The sequence below is a fragment of the Lactuca serriola genome, chromosome 6 (genome assembly GCF_051521515.1).
Source record: "Lactuca serriola cultivar US96UC23 chromosome 6, Lser_US96UC23_V15, whole genome shotgun sequence".
NCBI classification, from domain to species: domain Eukaryota; kingdom Viridiplantae; phylum Streptophyta; class Magnoliopsida; order Asterales; family Asteraceae; genus Lactuca; species Lactuca serriola.
In genome coordinates this window covers 168,805,734-168,825,907 of record NC_136413.1, presented here as the reverse complement: position 1 = coordinate 168,825,907, position 20,174 = coordinate 168,805,734, and the positions used below count along the sequence as shown (strand labels likewise).

At 35.7% G+C, this 20,174-nt stretch overlaps 2 protein-coding genes across 2 annotated transcripts; both read left to right on the top strand.

The window, feature by feature from the left end:
- Positions 1 to 12,301: 12,301 nt before the first annotated feature.
- On the top strand, positions 12,302 to 13,756 carry LOC145060393 (uncharacterized). The gene has a single exon (XM_079008072.1). The coding sequence runs from the start codon at positions 12,302 to 12,304 to the stop codon at positions 13,754 to 13,756; it is 1,455 nt and encodes a 484-aa protein (XP_078864198.1).
- Positions 13,757 to 17,317: 3,561 nt separating this feature from the next.
- On the top strand, positions 17,318 to 18,175 carry LOC145060392 (uncharacterized). Its single transcript, XM_079008071.1, has one exon. It carries the CDS (start codon positions 17,318 to 17,320, stop codon positions 18,173 to 18,175), a length of 858 nt encoding a protein of 285 aa, XP_078864197.1.
- The last annotated feature ends 1,999 nt before the right edge of the window (positions 18,176 to 20,174 follow it).

Genomic DNA, 20,174 nt, shown 5'->3' with positions numbered 1-20,174 from the left:
AAACAACTTTAGCAAGGCGCTAAAGGAAGAATTACAAAAATGAGTTTATCATAGGTTATCATAGGACTAGACTAATCTAACGAAATTATTTTAGATTTGTAGACCACATACTTGGACCTCAAATCGATAATAATATGCATTTAGTTTTAAGGAAATTTCTAAATTTTATCCGTGTTTAAAGCTCGATGACAAAGTCAGTCCTAAAAAATTAAATATCCTCAAAAGTCCGGTACGAGTAAAAAAAAAGGATAATTATTGTGTGTGTCTATATATATATATATATATAACAACAAATTAGGGCATATGCAGTTGTCCACTTTCTCCCTCTCAACGCCCCCATGCTTGATGATTTCGCATATTGTTGATTTCAGTTTTGGTTACCGAGAAATTTTCATAAGGTTGAATTTAGGCAGTCTCAAATTAGTATATTTTTTATTTTTGAAATCAATTACCTATTTTTTTATTATCCAGTTTCATACTTAATAGATCAAGATAAATGTTAACATCAAGAGATGAGATTAAGAACTCTGGTTTGAAGGGATGAAGGCCAAGAGAACCCGTGAAGGAAAAGATAAGATCTCTTCTTGGAAGTCCTTGAAGCGTTAACTACGGAAGAGGTATATTCTAGCCAACTATAGGATCATCACATATAGGAGGAATGTTGAATTGAAGCAAGGAAAGATAAGTGTGGGAGAATACATCGACGAGTTTGAGAAATTGTCGTTGTTGGGCGATACAAAGGAGATAGAAGACCAAAAGATCGCACGATTTCTACGAAGCCTGAATTACAACATCTCCAATACAGTAAAACTCTATCCCTACTCTGATTTGAAACATTGTGTAGTCTTTATTTGACGTTGGGAGTCCAAGAGAAGACAAGGTTTGGAGGGAACTCTAGTAGGGAATCTGCTAAACCCAAGCCTTGGGTTAAGTTCAAAACCAGCATGAAGGCAATCGCAAAAACTACTCCCACTATTGCAAGTGGTTCCACTGCGACCCTAAAGGTGTCCAGTGCAAACAAGGAAACCAGTTTGTCTAAGGTTCGTTGTTTCAAATGTCAAGGTTTTGGTCATTATCAAAATATTTGTCCAAACAAGAGGGTGGTGACATTAAGGGAAGCTATTGAGATCAAGGATTAGCTATTGGAGGAAGAAGAGAGTTTGGGGGATACATTTGTGATTAGAGAAGTTTGTGAAGATGAGGAGGAAGAGGAGATATATGAACCACCAACCTATGACACTGCTTTAGTGCTTCACACCTTGCAAACCCAAGTTGTACAAGTAGATCCCGATCAACACGGGCACATCTTCCGTACGAAATATCTTGTGGGAAATAAAAGCTGTAGTGTAATAATCGATGAGGGAAGTTGTACTAATGTGGCGTCTAGTGAAATGGTGTCGAAATTGGGTTTGTCAACAACAAACCATCCAAAACCATACGCCTTGTATTGGCTTGATGACGATAAGAAGGTGAAGGTGTCTAAACAAGTCAAGGTATGTTTGAAAATAGGATCATATGAAGACGAAGTTCTTTGTGATGTAGTTCCAATAGATGCATGTCATATTCAGATGGGACGACCATGGCAGTACGACATGGATGTAGCACATTGGAGGAGAAGGAAAGAGTACGAAATGATACATAATGGGAAGAAGATCATGTTGAAACTGATGACTGTGACTGAGGTGAGGTCCATACGAAACCAACAGGTGAAGAAGCCAATTCTCACGATAATGGCTACTGAGAAAGAAGTGGAACAGGTATTCGACCAAAGGGAAACAATACACATGCTTGTTGTGAAAGATGATGTGAAAGTGGAACAGGGTTAGCAAAAAGAGGGTCCAATCACATATTTTCTTGGGGAATTTCGAGATGTGTTTCCAACTAAATTGCCACCAGGCTTACCTCTAATTCGTGGTATTGAACACCAGATCAATCTTATCACAAGAGCATCTTTGCCTAACAAGGTTGCTTACCATTGCATTCCAGAGGAAACCAAGGAGTTACAAAGGCAGGTCGATGAAATTATGAGCAAAGGTTATGTTCGTGAAAGCCTAAGTCTCTGTGTTGTGCCCGTTTTGCTGGTACCCAAGAAGGATGGGACGTGGCAAATATAAATTGGTAGTAGAGTTGTGAAGAACATTACCATCAAATACCGATTTCCAATCTCAAGGCTAGATGATATGTTGGATGAACTTCATGGATCGGTAGTGTTCTCAAAAAATGATTTGCGAAGTGGTTATCATCAAATCAGAATGCGAGAAGGTGATGGATGGAAGACAACTTTCAAGATTAAGCATGGATTGTATAAGTGGATCGTAATTCCTTTCAGACTCAAAAATGCTCCTAGCACGTTTATGAGGTTGATGAATGAAGTGCTAAAGTCATTTCTTGGAAGGTTTGCTGTAGTTTATTTGGATGATATCCTGGTGTACAACAAAGGAGATGAAGAACATTTGTTGCATTTGAAGAAAGTGTTTGAGACCCTTAGAGCTCAAAAAATCTATAGGGAACAAGAAAAGTTTTCGTTTATGGTGGATAAGTTGGTATTCCTGGGATATGTTGTGTCGGTTGATCAGACCAAGATTGAAGCAATCAGGTCTTGGCCTACTCCTACCAACATTTCCAAAATGAGATCGTTCCATGGTCTTGCTTCATTTTACAGGAGGTTCATCTGTTACTTCAGTACCATCACGAGTCATATCACAAGTTATTTGAAGAAATGAGCTTTTGTATGGGGAAGATGCCCAAAATGTGTTTGAGAAGATCAAGGAATTGTTGTGTCTTGCTCCCGTTTTGGCTCTCTCGGATTTTTCACAACCATTTGAAGTGGAGTGCGATGCGATTCGGGTTTGTAATGGTGCTATTTTAATTCAAGCAAAACATCTGATCGCTTACTTTTCTAAAAAATTGGGAAGTGCTCGTTTAAACTACTGCACTTATGACAAGGAATTCTATGTCATTGTCTGAGCATTGGACCAATGGAATCAGTGCGAATCACTTAATATTGCACTCAGATCACGAATCCTTAAAATACATCAATGGGTAGTAGAAGTTAAGCACGAAACATGCAAAGTGGGTGAAATTCTTACAATCCTTTCATTTTTCTTCCAAGTACAGGGAGGGCAAGATTAGTGTCATATCTGATGTTTTATCGAGACGTTACACTTTGTTGGAAACCTTGGATGTTCGTTTGTTTGGGTTCGGAACTTTGAAGGATTACTATGGAGATGATGTTGATTTTGAAGAAATTTTTGAAAAGTATGCATGTGGCCTTAATGGTGAGTAAATGTTGCAAGATGGGTTCCTTTTTAAAGGCAATCACCTTTGTGTTCCGAGACATGCCATCCGTGAGCTACTAGTTAGTGAAGCTCATGGTGGAGTATTAGTTGGGTATTTCAGAGTAGCAAAGACTTTGGAGGTGTTAAAGGAACATTTCTTTTCGCTTAAGATGTTAGGGGACGTAACTAAAATTATGGGAAAGTGTATGAAGTGTCATATGGAGAAAATCTCATTCAATCCCGGGTTGTACTCACCATTGCCTATACATGTTCGTCCTTAGGAAGATGTGTCCATGGATTTTGTTGTTTCCTTGCCTCACACTCAAAGAGGTAAAAATGCTATCATGGTAGTGGTGGAAAGGTTTTCCAAAATGACTCATTTTATTGCTTGCCACAATATGCTAACAATGTTGTTGACTTGTACTTCAAGGAGATTGTACAATTGCATGGGATCCCAAAAACCATCGTTTCAGATCAAGACTCTAAGTTTTTGAGTTACTTCTGGAACACACTTTGGAGGAAGATGGGGACAAAACTATTGTTTAGCACATCGCATCACCCATAAACCGATGGCCAAACTAAGGTTACCAACAGGACCTTAGGTACACTGTTACAAGGGTTGGTGAGCAAAACACAAAAGGATTAGGATGTTAAGCTTGCACATGCTGAATTTGCATATAATCGTAATCCTACTTTCACTACCGGTCATTCTCCATTTGAAGTTGTTTATGGTGTTAATCCATACCTTTCAGTATACTTAATCCCATTGCCAAAGGAAGAGTTGGTGCACAAGGATGCTGAAGCAAAACTAAAGTCTTAAATTTGCACCAACAAGTTCGTGATTGCATGGGAGTTGTTAATGCAACTCATAAACAGAAGTCTAGCAAAAACAAGAAGCCTCGACTATTTGCTAAAGGTGATTTGGTGTAGGTGCATTTGAGAAAGGAACAATTCCCAAGCAAACGCAAAAACAAGTTGATGCCAAGATCTGAAGGTCCTTACAAAGTGGTGGAATGTGTGAATGATAATTCTTATAAGGTTGAACTTCCCAGAGAATATGGTGATCATGTTGCGTTCAACGTTGGAGATCTTTCACCCTATCTTGACGATGATGGCCTTACTGAATTGAGGCCAATTTCTTTCAAAGGGGGAGGGGATGATACAAGTCTAAAAGGCAAAGCGTCAAATTCCAATTCGGGTGTATTTGATTCCGACTAGATGCGAACAATCGCAACAAATTAGAGGCATTGTTGAACGGTTGCGATTGGATGCGAACGATCGCAAGTCGTCGCAATCGCACGAGATCGGTCTGGTTGGTTGTGAATCTCGGAAGGTGTGGTGATGTGAATCTCATAATGTATTGCGATGCGATTCTCGGAATACTATCAGATGCGAACAACCTTGTTAGACAAAAAGCTCTTATGCATCCGATTACGAACGAAGCACACTTACTGTTAGGTACGAAAGTCATTTATTGGGATCGATAGAACGTGGGGTTTGCATGAATAATTATGTGGGTTAAGGACGAGATTTTCCATTTATTGAGTGCACATTTTTCGCTGTTATTTTAGCTTCCAATGAGCCTCTAGAGGCAGTTTCTTCTAGTAGTCGGTTACTGTTAGTGGGTAGTTTATTTTCTTTGCAACCGTTGTTTGTGTCAAGCTATATTTTAGCTGTATTTGTAATCAGTTATTTCCATAATTTAATCCAATAACTTTTGTTCATCGAGTTGTCGTTGCACTCAAACTTAGTCAATTGAAGGAGGATTTCCTAATTTTTTGACAAAATTCAAACCAATAGGTCTTGGTTTGTTTTCACTGATATTCAATGTATAGGTCTAGATTGTCTATCAATTCTTGTTTCTGCTACAATCATAGAAAACCCAACTTGTAACACCCATAAAATTCAAGCCAATTTAAAACTTTTCAAAACATTTAAAATCAATAGTTATTACAGATTTGTTTTCAAAATGTATAATATCAGAGTTTTCCCAAAAACATAAACGAATCATGAGGAGTTGTACGATCATGCCTTCGCCTTGTCGCGATCCCCTGATGTACCTGAAACAATAAACTGAAACTGTAAGCCTGAAAGCTTAGTGAGTTCCCCCAAAGTACCAATCTCATATAACCATAATCATATCACATCCACAATACAAATCAACATGCATAATGAGTCTTCAGCCTGACTGGACCGCCTCGCAGGGCCTATAGCCTATCTGGGCCGCTCCCGAGCCTTCGGCATGACTGGACTGCCTCGCAGGGCCTACAGCCTATCCCGACCACTCACCGGTATGTTGGTCTTCCGCACAAAGCAGGACCGCCTCAACCCAACCCCCAATCAAACAAACATGTGCATATAAATATCATACGCTATCTCATATCATATAACAGTCAAACCAATCTAACATATCACTAATCATAGCAACATCCTAATAACTGGGATACAGACCTAACCGGCCACTAACATAACATCATCATATAACCAGGACACTGACCTAACCAGATCACTACACATAAGCATATCACCATCCTAACTACTAGGATGTAATCAATAAACATATCATGCCATAACCAAATACAATCCGTAAAGGGTCGGCCTTGGTGCCTTAGACCCTATTGATATAGTGAGGATAACTCACCTTACAAGTAGTGCTGAAGCACTGCAAATCTCAGACTGTTGTCTCCCCGGAATCCCACACTATCACACCATAAATAATAAGTTAACACACATCATGGCCTTCTTGACTAAATGCCCCCACCATGCTCATATTTTCCCAAAATATCCCAGAACTCCAATAGTCAACCCTTGGACAAGTCAAAGTCAACTATCAAGGTCAACAGTCCATGTTGACCTCAACTCGTCGAGTACCCTCAGCTACTCGCCAAGTTCTTGGCATAACTCGCCAACTCGCCGAGTCACTTGAGTGACTTGTCAAGTTCCTAGTGTTAGTGGTCGTAACTCCTTGATCAACTCGCCGAGTTTTCCCCTTACAACTCGTCGCGTTCATACATGTCCAAAGGTTGGGAAAACCCTAGCCGACTCACCGAGTCACTCATCTGACTCACCGAGCCCACGAAAAACTTCATCGGACTCGCCGAGTCGACCATGCGACTCGCCGAGTCCCTTCAGTCCTTCATCCATACAGAGGCTTTTTAAGCCATGATAAGGCTCCAAATTGTAGATCCAACTTCCCAAGGCATGTTTATCACGTAAAGTTGCAAACTTTACGTGCATGCAAAGCTCTAAAGTCTTAAAATGACAACACCAAGCTTGTAAAGAAGTCTCACACTTGAGGGAAGGCTCATACTTGTCAAAGCTGATAACTTTATGGATCTAGAGGCCAAAAGGAGTCCAGATCTGAAGTTGCAACTTCAGATCTTGGCTCAAACACAAGAACCCTTTCCTAAAACCCACCCAAAAGAGATTAAAGATGAAATGAGCCAAGGAAACATCCTAATACCTTCAAGAGAGTGTCAACTGAAGTAGATCTTTGCTTCCCACGAGTTCCTTGCTTCAATTTACTTGTTTCCCCAAGTGTTTCTTCACCAAGATCCCTCTTCTAAGCTTTAACACACCAAAGAAACACACACAAAATTTAGGTTTAAGGCTGCCAAGGAGTTGTAAAGGGGAGGCTGGGGGAGGCCAATGATCCTTTAAATAGGGTGCAATACCCCGGAATTTAGGGTTTCATCTTCCAGCTCCTACTCGTCGAGTCTCTTCTTGGACTCGGCGAGTAGGTCACTAAAACTCGTGGACCAACCCGCTGCTACACGACGAGTAGGACAACCAACTCGTCGAGTAGACCTTAAATTCAAGAAAAAATTTATATAAAATCAATACCTGAGAATCAGGGCGTTACACAAAGCAATCCCTCCGTACACGCATCACTATATTGTCAATGTTCTAATTCTGTCATAAAATTCTAGAATGCTAAGACAACATATAAATATTGGGGGTGTTTGGCTTAGATTTTGAGAGGCCAAAAGTCCTTTTAGGAAAAGATCAAAGGTAAAAGATGTTTGGCAAAAGACTTTTAAAAGCTACTTTTGGATTTTGGATAGAATGAAAATCAACTTTTTGGAAAAGTTAGGAAAACCTGACTTTTTGCAACTTTTCCAAAAAGAACTTTTGGCTTCTAAAAAGCTAAGCCAAACACCCCCATTATATATTTTTATTAAGACAAAAAAGGATATCGGTGTTTAATCCTTTAGAAAAGAGGTATGTAGTTTATTTTTCAAACATATTTAGGTCGTTATGTTTGACATGTCAAAAAATAGTTTATAAATTAGTTTTTTAAAATCTAGCAAAGATAGATTTTCAACTAGCTTATAAATCTTTTTTTTTTTTAAATTCTCACAAAAATAGTTTTTTTTTTTTAAATTATAATAAACATATTTTTCAACATATGCTCTTATATTTCATTTTACATTTTACATTTTCCAACTAGGTTATCTACTAGTTTTTATAAAATCGTGATCATAAGATCATATGTGATGAGGAGAAGTCTCCAAATTTGCTCACAATATCATTTTTTGTGTAATACTCATTATAAATTGAAGTTGATGACATCTTCGATTGTGGAATCAACTTTAACTTTGTATACACAGACAATTTAGCTCTTGTGTTTTATAGACTCGCAAAATTAGAAAGAAAACATCTTAAACGGAAAAAGAAATAAGATCACGGTGCTTATGTATATATCTTGACTAAGATCTCAAAGGGAATAGTGTGAGTCTTACGATGGTCTACCTAATTCAAGATGAATGGATGAAATAGTGATGTTCAATGAGACTTCTTATGACACGTGATGCTCGATTTCAAGTTGAATGGATGTTTTTGAGACTCGGCTATATAATAAGCAATAAAGAGGTTTGATTGAATCGGGTTAAGATCCTAATTAGAATTCTAAAATCTAAATATAGATCTTGTTGCAAATAGATCTTAGTGTAACCGAGATTGTTTTTGCTTGCATGAACTTGAAATCGTAAGATTCTAAAATCAAGATCAAAGTTAAAATTATCTTTATATTTATAGATGAATAATTTATATATATATATATATATATATATATATATATATATATATATATATATATTTATCTATTTTAGTTTAATAAAGTTTAGTAATAGTCCGACTCATACAAATATTTTTCAAAGTAAAAAGTTTAAGATTAGATAGTGACATGAGTGTAGAAATAGACAATTTAGAGTGGGGATTGCATGGCTTTCCTCCACCAACAAAATCCATGTGACCCCTTATCTCTAGCCATATATTTTTCACTTTGTTATCCCTTTTACTAGATTTTTGCTCTTTTTTTACTTACAGTCTTGACATAGTTAAATATTTTGCATCTAATAATAATATACTTACGTTTAATAATTTTTAAAAAGGGTTGATTGGAATAGAGTAGCATAGTTATATATTTTGCATCTGATAACAAATTAACAATATACATACGCTTAATAATTTTTAGAAGGGTTGATTGGAATATAGTAAAAAACATAAGGTCACGATATATCAAGTATCAACCGAAAATGATGAGAGGTTAGAATCTATTATTTTTACACATGTTTTTAATATATTTTTTTAAGATAAAAGAAATGATCTATCGGTGTATATGGCAAACGTGGTGTTTTTTGTAATCACTGGATCTTGGATTTTTTTTAGTATCATATAGATCACTTTTTGAATTTGATATTTCACCTCTAGTGTGCCAGTTTCATTGTTTCAAGGAAATTTAAATTATGTTGACTTCAAATCTAGGCACAAAAAAGTCATGAAAAATGAATGATTATATAAATTAAGAATTTGACTTCTTAGATATGACTAATGTATATAGTTAATGAGTATAAATATTCATCACGTCCAAAATTCGGATAAGTATGATAGTTTATAGGAAGTTATCATTAGTTATATGTCCAAAAGTGACTTATTTTTGTTATCAACATATTGTTAGAATCAAACAACCTCAATGGAACGTGAGTTATCTTCTATCATATTAAAACACTTCAGAATTCATAATTTTCATAGCACTTTCTCTAAATAAAATCCAATTTCTCTGTCTTGTACCCATTGAGGGCAATCCCTTTGGCCCCGCTAGGGTGGTGCACCTAGGACTCCGCAAGGGGGCGCAACCCTTCCCCCTCGCCATTTTGGTCATACCAAGAACAAACTTGTTTTAGACAAGTATGTTGTATGTATTTTATACCTTCCAACTTGTATAAAATGAAAGCTTAAACTCCATTGATAATCTTCTAAATTTCATTATACTAAAATGATTAACATGAACGATTGTTCATTAAACAATTTGAAATGATCTTTATCTGAAAAAATGTGAAAAAGAAAAATTGAACATTCTACACAATTAATCGATCTGAACCTCATAATATAGAGATTAAATCATTTAAACGATGATGTCATTAATCTACCCTAATAAATGAAAATGAGTTTGCCACATGTCCTTCTCTCATAAAATTAGCCACATGTCATTTTGTCATAATTTGAGATATATTTATTTTCCACTTGTCATTACTTTAATTTTCATTTTCAATATATCATTAATTTAGTTTCCATAAATTAAACCTACCATAATGACTATTAATTTCAAATTTTAAATTTCAAATTCAGTTTCAAATAAATTTACAGTTTAAACCTTTATGTTTAACATTTTGTTATAATTAATCCGTTTAGTACACACTAAACACATAATTTTAATTTATTTATTTTTTGCATGTTTTTTTTTCTGATAATTTTCACTTATTTCAATTTCAAATTCAAATAAAATTTCTATTTAATCGTTTATACTTAACATTTTGTTTTAATCAACCCGTATAATATACGGGACTCACAACTAGTTACATATAAATTGTTAAAAATGAAAGAAACAATAATGGATTTACCTTATTTTTGACATCGCTAGGGGTCGAGGAGCGTTGGGTAGATTGGACACATGGGCGGATCTATAGCATGACAAGGATATGCAATTGCATACCCTTAATTTTCTCCTATAAAAGTCAATTATTCAAAATAAAAAGTTATTGTGTATTAAATATTATTGTTGCATACGTTTGGTCCAAACTTTACATACCCTATAATCCACATATTAGTGACAACAACCGGTGTAAACAAGTAGGAGGATAATTATTATTAAAGAAAAAGAAACAAATCTTTGGTTTAAAACTTTCATTAAATAAATAAGGATGATTTTTTGAAACTTTAAAAAATCTATCATAACCCATGACTTAACAAATAATAATTCAAACCTCAAACAATTAAAAATCCTAACAATCTTTGTTACTTATCAACTTTATCTGAAAAAAAAAAAAGTTGTTATGTCGGAAATACTAAGTTATTTATAAATTTTAAAATACAAAACATTAATGCTATCATTTTTAGGGTTGTTAACTTTGGTTAGAATATAAGTTATTTATAAATTTTTGAATGCAAAATCGGATGTGTTCGTTAATTTCATTAGAGAAATAAATAATCGTATATAAAAATACAAAGTTGTCATATTCTATTGATTTTATTAACTTTAAATTATTATGTAATATTATTATTGTGAAATCCTTGAATTATTTTTTGGATCCAACACTCTATTGAGTGTCAACGCTCCATACCCTATAAGAAATTTCTATAGGGTCCTACTAATTGGACCCCAGAATTTCGGACCTCTCATTAATGATTTTTTAGGTATAAATTTCCGTAATTACTAAAAGCTATTTTTTTTAAACTCGTACCTATCATTTAATTACTATTAACTTTTTATTTATTATATATTTTATTCTTTTATAATCAAATAATAATAAAACATGTCAACGTTTTCTATATATTTCAATATTTTCTATATTTTAATATTTTTATAAACCAATAAATAAAAATAAAATGATATTAAATATTTAAATGAAAATTAAGTATTATTAATAGAAAATGTAGTGACGGTACATATATCTATAACGACCATTGTCTCAATTATCTATACAAGCATACACCAACCTTAAATAAAAATCTACACACACATCAAAAATCTCATTCTTTCATTTTATTTAAAAATAGAAAAAATAATTAAATTTTTTATTTAAAATATTTTATTTTATAGATTTGAAAAAATAAATATATTTTTATTTTAATACCTTTTTATAAAAATGATATATATTTTTTCTATAAACAAATCTTTATATTGAACAATTTTATTATGTAATGATTAGTTTTATTTAAAGTAAAATATAAAATAATCACGAGAGATGAGTGGATCCTTTAAAAATATAAAAAAATTAGAGTAATTAATAGGTCCATCTTTTGTAATGATTAGTTTATTTTAGAAAAAAAAAAATTAAAGTAATTATTAGGGGTTCTTTAAGAATATAAAAAAGGTCCAAAAACCTGGATCTTTTCTATATCCAATAGAGGTATAAGGGTAGTTTGTAGGAGTGGAGGTGTAGGGTAAGTTGTAGCTTTAGTTGATTAAATGGATAGAAACTTGTCATTCAAAATAAAATGAGTAGAATTAATACTTTCTTATAAATTATTTATCGAAAGCAAGAAGTAAAATATGTAAACCAAAATTAAAAACTATTTTAAGAATATTATATATATATATATATATATATATATATATATATATATATATATATATATATATATGTTAAAATTGTGTAGTCTTAGCTACAGTATCTTCTCTTATCTTTTGTCAAAATATACCCTTTTATTATGTTGTTCTTGCCTTTCGTTTTTTGACCCATTTCCAATTCTCTTCTTATGTATTTCGCCTTATGTATTTCATTATTTTTTTTTGTTTCTTCCTCCTCTCCTTGCTGACGCATTCTTCTACATTATACGTGTCTTTTTCCTCGGTTCTACTTTCCACGTGGTGCTCTTTTCTTTCTTCCCCTTTCTTCTTCGCTGAAACTCCACCGACTCCTCTTTTGCTCTTTCGTTCTTTTCTTTCCCAGGTAATTTCTTTCTGTTCTCTTTCTATTTTTTTTTACATTGTCCTGTCTCTTTTACGCACGTGTTTTCTCATGGCTGTTCCGGCAAAGCGGTCAGCTGCAGCTTCTTCTTCCTCCTCTGCTCCTCGGTCTCGCAGGTCTCGACATCTCGCTTTCTATTCTGGTCTTCCTCAATATGTTGATTCTGGTGACTGCACTTGGGTTTGTGAATTCTATGGTGCCTATTTCTGGTATGTTGAAAGGGTGGCTATGTTTTCAACACCTGGTCATCCGAGGTATAGTCATTGTTGTCGGGATAGGGGTGTCGTTCTTCCATATCCTCCTGCGTTTGACCCCCGATTCGTTGCCCTCTATCAGAATGTAAGTTTTATGAAGGACATTAGGGCATATAATAGCATGTTTTCCATGACTTCTTTTGGGGCCAATGTAGATGAGACTGTTAATGAAGATCGTGGTCCTTATGTTTTTAAGATATCGGGGCAGATTTCTCATAGGATAGGATCGCTATCTCCGGATCCTGTAAAGGGTCCGAGGTTTCTTCAGCTCTATCTATTTGATACAGAACACGAAGTTCAAAATAGATTGAGGGCGATTGATGGTCCAAGGAAGAGAGATTTAGATGGTCATATTGTTCAGTTTCTTGTAGGGTTTTTGGGGGTTAATATCGAATACGTACGCACATTTAAAACTGCTAAGATTATGGCCGATGAGTGTAATCTAGACTTTTATGCAGTCCGACTATTTAACAATGTGCCTGATCGTACATACGGGTTGCCCTCGCTTGGATCTTTAGGTTGTATAGTGACTGGTGATGACGCAACCTGCACCACATACGACATTGTTGTCTTCTCCCATTCGGGTCGACCTCAACGGATTAGTAAACTATATCCAAGTTACATGCCTTTGCAATACCCACTGTTGTTTCCATATGGTGAGGAGGGTTGGTCTCCCCGTTTGAAGTTGGGTTATCGGATAGGAGTTACTGCAAAAAAACTTACTGTTAATATGTATTATGCTTATTATATCCATGCTCGACGACATATCTGGTCTCCCATCCTTAATGCGTCTCGGCTGTTCCAACAGTATTTAGTCGACGTGTACACATGTATTGAAGAGAGCCGTCTCGACTACATAAGCAAACATCAGTCTAATCTTTGGAGCGATTATGTTAGTGGCCTGAATGACGCTCTGTCAAAAGGAGACAGAGAGACGCGTAATGTTGGGAAGCGTGTATTCTTACCTGCGTCGTTTACTGGTGGGCCTCGGTTTATGTATAGTCATTATCAGGACGCACTTTCAATTTGCAGAGTCTATGGGAATCCACAGTACTTCATTACATTTACTTGTAATGTAAAATGGCCCGAGATCACCCGCTATATGGAAACACATGGCCAAAGAGATGCCCATAGTCGGGCGGATATCATTGCTAGAATCTTCCACATAAAGGTCCATGAATTCATTGACTTTCCTAAGGCGGATAAACCGTTTGGAGCTGTCGATGCATGTACATCTTCATTTCATTTGTAGTTTGTACAAGACTTTATGAATCTATCTTTGCCTTTTATATGCTTCATCAATCTATTTTTGTCTTTTATGTGTTGCTTTTTTCCTACCGTTAAATCTGATATTTGTATTTCCCATACATGCGCCTATCACAGCTAAATAACTGATCAATTGTCCGACAACATAATGGTTTCTTCCGTAATTCCCCCCTTTGGTTAATAATCCCTTTTGTGCAGTTTTGGCTAACCGTTCTTATGTTTAGCATACTGATTTACTTCAGGTTTTAAAACTTTCCCATATTACCCTTCTTTGTTTTTGGATCCTTTTAAACTTTCCCACATTTCAGAATATTGTTCATAATATTTACCGCCTTCTCTTTTATCTCGGCTGGAATACGATCGGGAAGAATGATAGTCATTGTTATATTTTACTGATAATTTGTCCCACGGACTTATGGTTCATTCCCTGCTTTTCCACTTTGGTTAATGATCTATTTTGTGCAGTTTAGGTTAATCATTCTTATGTTTACAATACTGATTTACTTGAGGTTTTAAAACTTTCCCAAATTACCCCCCTTTCTTTTTGGGTTCTTTCAAACTTTCCAAAATTGCTATTTCCTTACTGTTAAATCTGTTGTTCCTCTTTTCCAAACATGCCCCTATGGCAAGTAAATAACTTATCATTTCTCCCACACAATTTTGTATTCTCCTCTGATTTCCCAGTTTAGTTAATGATCTCTTCTATGGAATTTTTATTAGTTCCCAGAATTCCCATTGTACAATTTCTCCTATTTCCTCATCTACCCCTGTGTCTGCTATCCCATTTTTTCTATTGGGTTTACATTGACCCTTGGATTCTCTTTTGGAGTCTCCATATCAGATGAAAAGTTTTTAGATTTAATCCACAACTTTTGCACAATTAAAAGTATCAATCTCAAAAAGATTCCATTAAAAGTATGGACAAATTGATTCTATTCAAAATGTAGACCTTCTGAATATTAAACTCCATACATAGTAAACGCACAAATTTTACACCTATATACTTTTCCACCAAATATGTCCCTCTTAGAAGAATTTTAACTGCATCTCATAATACTTAGTTTTTTTCACTACATTGTCCTTTCTATTCTACTGCTCTTTTGGGTATGCATCAAAAAATTAATCATTTCCTGATTTACCCCTGCGTCTGCTGTCCCATTTTTTCAATTGGCTTTTCTATGATCCCTGAATGCTCTTTTGGAGTCTCCATATGAGATCAAAACTTTTTAAATATCAAAAACATTCTTGAACTCCATACATAGTAAACACACAAATTTATGTTATAATAATATGCCCCAAAAAATTATTTAAAACCCTATGATATATTTTTAATAAAATTATCGACTTTTACACCATTTACCTATATACATAGTAAATACATAATAAATAATAATGATGATTATGTTTAGAATAAGATTTACCATGACCCTGTACACATATCCAAACCTTTTTTTAATTGGGCTTTTTTGATTTAATCGATAACTTTTTGCAGTCCACAGGCCATAATTAAAAGACTATTAAAAGTATGGACAAATTGATTTTATTCAAGGTGTAGAACTTCTGAATATTAAACTCCATACATAGTAAACGCACAAATTTTATGCCTATATACTTTTCCACCGCATATGTCCCTCTGAGAAGAATTTTAGCTGCATGTCATAACACTTACTTTTTTTTTCTATATTGCCCTTTCTATTCTACTGCTATTTCGGGTATGCATCAAAAAATTAATCATTTCCTGATTTACTCCTGCTTCCGCTGTCCCATTTTTTCAATTCGCTTTACTATCATCCCTGAATGCTCTTTTGGAGTCTGCATATCAGATGAAAACTTTTTAAATATCAAAAACATTATATTAAAAGTATGGACCAACTGATTTTATTAAAACTATAGATCTTTCGACCATTAAACTCCATACATAGTAAATACACAAATTTAGGTTGTAATACTTACTTTCTTTTCTCTACATTGTCCTTTCTGTTCTACTATTTTTTTTAATATGCCCCAAAAAATTATTTAAAACCCTACGATATCTTTTTAATAAAATTATGGACTTTTACACCATTTACCTATATACATAGTAAATACATAATCAATAATAATAATGGTTATGTTTAGAATAAGGTTTACCATGACCTTGTACACATATCCAAACTTTTTTTAATTGGGCTTTCAAGACTTTCTCATTTTACCCCTCATCAGATATTGATTTTTGGTTCTTTCTCTCATTTGGTTTATTGCCTAATTTACCTTTTTCTTAAATCAATTATTCCTTACAATTTTTTATCATTTCCTGATTTACCCCTGTGGCAGCTGTCCCATTGGCCCCTGAAAACTCTTTCATAGTCTCCATACTGATTTAGAACATCCAGATGTAAAAGCTTTATTTTGTTTAATTTAATTTCTTTTTCCTTTTTTTCTGTGTGCGTGTGTGTTTTTTTAGTGTCATATTTGTGTCACATTCTTCCGATGACCTTCACTTTCTACTCTAAATACCTATGCTCTACATCTAAATTTTATTGATACTTAATTTACCCCTACACAAGTACAGCATCTGTTTAACATGCAATTTTTTTTTCTTTTTTTTTTCATAATTTACCTATATCCTTCATACGTTACCGTTTGACAATGCAGATTTGTAAACCATTGAGTTCCAAAAGAGAGGCCTTCCCCATTGCCATACTCTACTTTGGGTAAAGGCAGCAGACAAAATAAGAACCGCAACTAACGTTGATACATATATCACAGCGGAGCTGCCAGATCCCGTCACAGATTTGGACCTGTATGAGACAATAACTAACTGTATGATACACGGCTCGTGTGGACCACTCAACCCAAAAGCTCCATGTATGAAAGATGGTAAATGCAGTAAGCATTTCCCTAAACCCTTTCTTGATGCCACATTGTTCGACACGGAAGGATACGTTCGTTACAAACGTAACGCATCTGCACACCATATAAATCAATATAGACAGGTCATAGACAACGGATACATTGTGCCTTACAATAGAAGACTTTCGTCACGGTTCCGCGCACACATCAATGTTGAATACTGTGGATGGAATATGATGATAAAATACCTATTCAAATACATCTCGAAAGGAGCAGACCGTGTAAGATACGCAATCCAAAAAGCCGAAACAACCGATGAATCCACCTCTGTTACAACCTCTGGTGATCGGGACGCGCCACAAAATCCCGAAGCTCGATCTGTGGACGAGGTCAAGAATTTCCTAGATGGTTGCTACATATGTCCATACGAAGCAGCATGACGTATTTTAAACTTTCACATACACCATAGACATCTGCCTGTTCAGATTCTCTCTGTACATGAAGAAAACATGCAACAGCTACTGTTTAAGGAAGACTCGACAACACCTGAAGTTCTGTCGAATCCATATAGCACCATCACAGCTTTCTAGGGTAGTTTCGCAGCAATACAAGAGACCCGGCAGGCCGTCACCTTACTTACCTAGAACACCCAAAAGCTTATAAATGGGAAAACTCATTCAAGTCGTGGAGCCCTCAGGTTGATGAGTCATCAAAGATGATAGGGTGGCTTGTCTTCGTCCATCCTACGTCGGGCGAATTATTTTATCTACGGATGCTGCTTTGTCACCAAAGGGGTTGCACGTCTTTTGAAGACTTACGTACTGTCTCTGGTACCATTTACCCGACCTTCAGAGCCGCTTGCAACGCACTAAACCTATACGGCGACGATATCGAATGGCTCACCGCATTCACTGAAGCATCTGTCTGGGCAACTTCGCCACAGCTTCGCTCACTTTTCTGCCAGCTATTGCTTTTCTGTGAAGTTAGCAACCCGCAAGTCCTGTGGGAATTCGCATGTGAAAAAATGAAAGACGACTACTTACACACAATGAAAAGGGAAATGCCAGATAAGGATGTCGCCTCTTTTACAGACTTGATCCACCAGCAACTACTAAACGATCTAGATCACACTATCCATTCTTCTGTCCCATATAAATCAATGGTTGTTTTTGGTCTTCCGATTCCTTCAAATCAAATGAACGGAGTGTTAGAAAATCGACTTCTTCTTGAAGAAATGAGCTATCACAGAGAAGCCCTAAAAAGACAATATCAGAACCTCTTGCCAAAGCTAAATAATGATCAACTTTCAGTCTATAACGCTGTCACAGACTCGATTGAAAATAGAAAGCAAATACTGATGTTCGTCTATGGACACGGAGGTACTGGAAAGACGTTCCTATGGACTACAATTATCTCCCATCTCAGATCTAAAGGAAAATTTGTATTGGCGGTTGCAGCTTCCGGGATCGCATCGCTTTTGCTTCCTTCTAGAACAACGGCAAATTCAAGGTTAAAAATACCAATTGACCTAACAAACAAAAAATCATGTGATATAAAAAAAGGACATTTCTAGCTGCTCTATTACAGCATGCGTCATTCATTGTTTGGGATGAAGCACCTATGAGTGACAGAAGATGCTTTGAATTTTTGGACCGTTCGCTTACAGATGTATTAGATTGTGATGACCAGCTGTTTGGCGGCATATCCGTTCTTCTTGGTGGTGACTTCCGGCAAACGCTTCCAGTCCTACCAAAATCTACACGATCAGAGATAATTAGCTTAACTCTACCGAGTTCATACCTATGGTGGTTCTTCAGAATCTGCTTACTACATAGGAACATGAGAGTAGATTCATCCGAAATAACCACCAATGGTTCGATGTCTTCATCGGCTTTTGTGTCACACCCCCAAACCAGAATGGCGGAAACATTCGGGGGGATGACTTCACGTAGTATCACAACAATTGAATATTGTAAAGAAAGTAACACAACCATCATATATATAATGAAAACGTATATTGTTGCGTTATACATATTAGCAAAAGAATATTACAATATGATGATATAAATGTTTAATAATAAACGTCCTTAGCATTCTTTCTTCAAAAGCTGATAGTTACCTGTATTACTGATTCCCTGAGAAATACAAGTGGTTTCGAAAAAGTGTCAACAATTAAGTTGGTGAGTTCATAAGTGTTTTGTATTGAAAAATATGTCCTTTTGGTAGAAAATCGATGAGTGTGGTTTTCAGAAAATCCAATATTTTATATATATATAGTTTGAAAAGTTCCCGGAGTTGGAGTGCGTTAGTGTTTTACGTACTTGAATAGTAAAGATAAACTTAGTGTTCCAAAATAATGTAAATACTGAATGCATGTATGAATCTCGTAAATCAAACTTGTTTTTATACTTTCATGTGAGTTTTATAACCATACTATTGACACTGACTGCCTGTAACAACATTCTTCAGGTGTTGTAGTGTTATGACATTTGTCACCCCAGACCTGCCGGTCTAACTGTAGCTAACAACTTAGGTGTGGGATTGTCAATCCCGTATAGATCTATACACAAGTATCACGCTCTCCCTCCAAGAGATTATGGTATATAATACAGGACTTGAAATGCATACATAAGAGTACGTTGAAGTTTGAATATCTCACATTGCTTGGTATAAATAGATTTACGATAAGAAAGACTTTACTTCATTTGAAAGTATTTCGTTTTTCAAGATGTATATGTAAAAATGTATGAATAACTTGCTAACTATACTCATTATAGTTTTTCAGAAAGTATGTTTCCATTTAGTGAAAATAACTTGATGATATACTAGCCCTTTATACGTAAAGATGTTGATATCGATAATTCAATAAGATAGATATTACATTTATGTTATTAAAACGATACTTCTGCTTGTATTGTACTTGTATTTCCCCCCTAAAACATGAAAAGACTTGAAAAGTAGGGGTATGAACTCACTTGTTTGGTTTGAAGAGAGAGAGGCTAGAGTCGAGCAGAACTTCAACCGCGGAAAGCTGCGTCTTCGAGCTCTTCGGGGATCTCGGTAGCGTAGAACTTTCGTCGGGGCTCGGGTGCGGAAACCGAGGGCGTCGGGACAGCTTCTGGAGCTTGAAAGTATGAAAGAGTATGTGGGAGTTTGAGATGGTGTGTCAAAACCCGTAGCTCATGCTCTCTATTTATAGTGCTGGAGGATCGCGTACGCGGGGCGTACCACCGGAGTACGCTGGGCGTACGCGTTACACGGGGCATACTTCAGTTATGCGGGGCGTAAAATTGCGTCACAGGTTACGACTCCAGTCTAGCTAGCGTAGAGCACTCGAGCCGATGGGACTTGACACTGGGTCTAGTACGCTGGGCGTAATCCAGTCTCCCATCTTCTAAATTCCGTAAATTTCGCGTACGGGCTCCGTTTTTCGCGTTCTTTATATCCACGCGTAGGTGAGATTATGCTCTACAACTTTCATTTAGACTCCGTCGGCTAGTTTTGGCTTTATTTTTAATGATATATTTTTAATAGGCCGGGACTGCTAAAGTCCGTTAAAAATTCATAGTTTC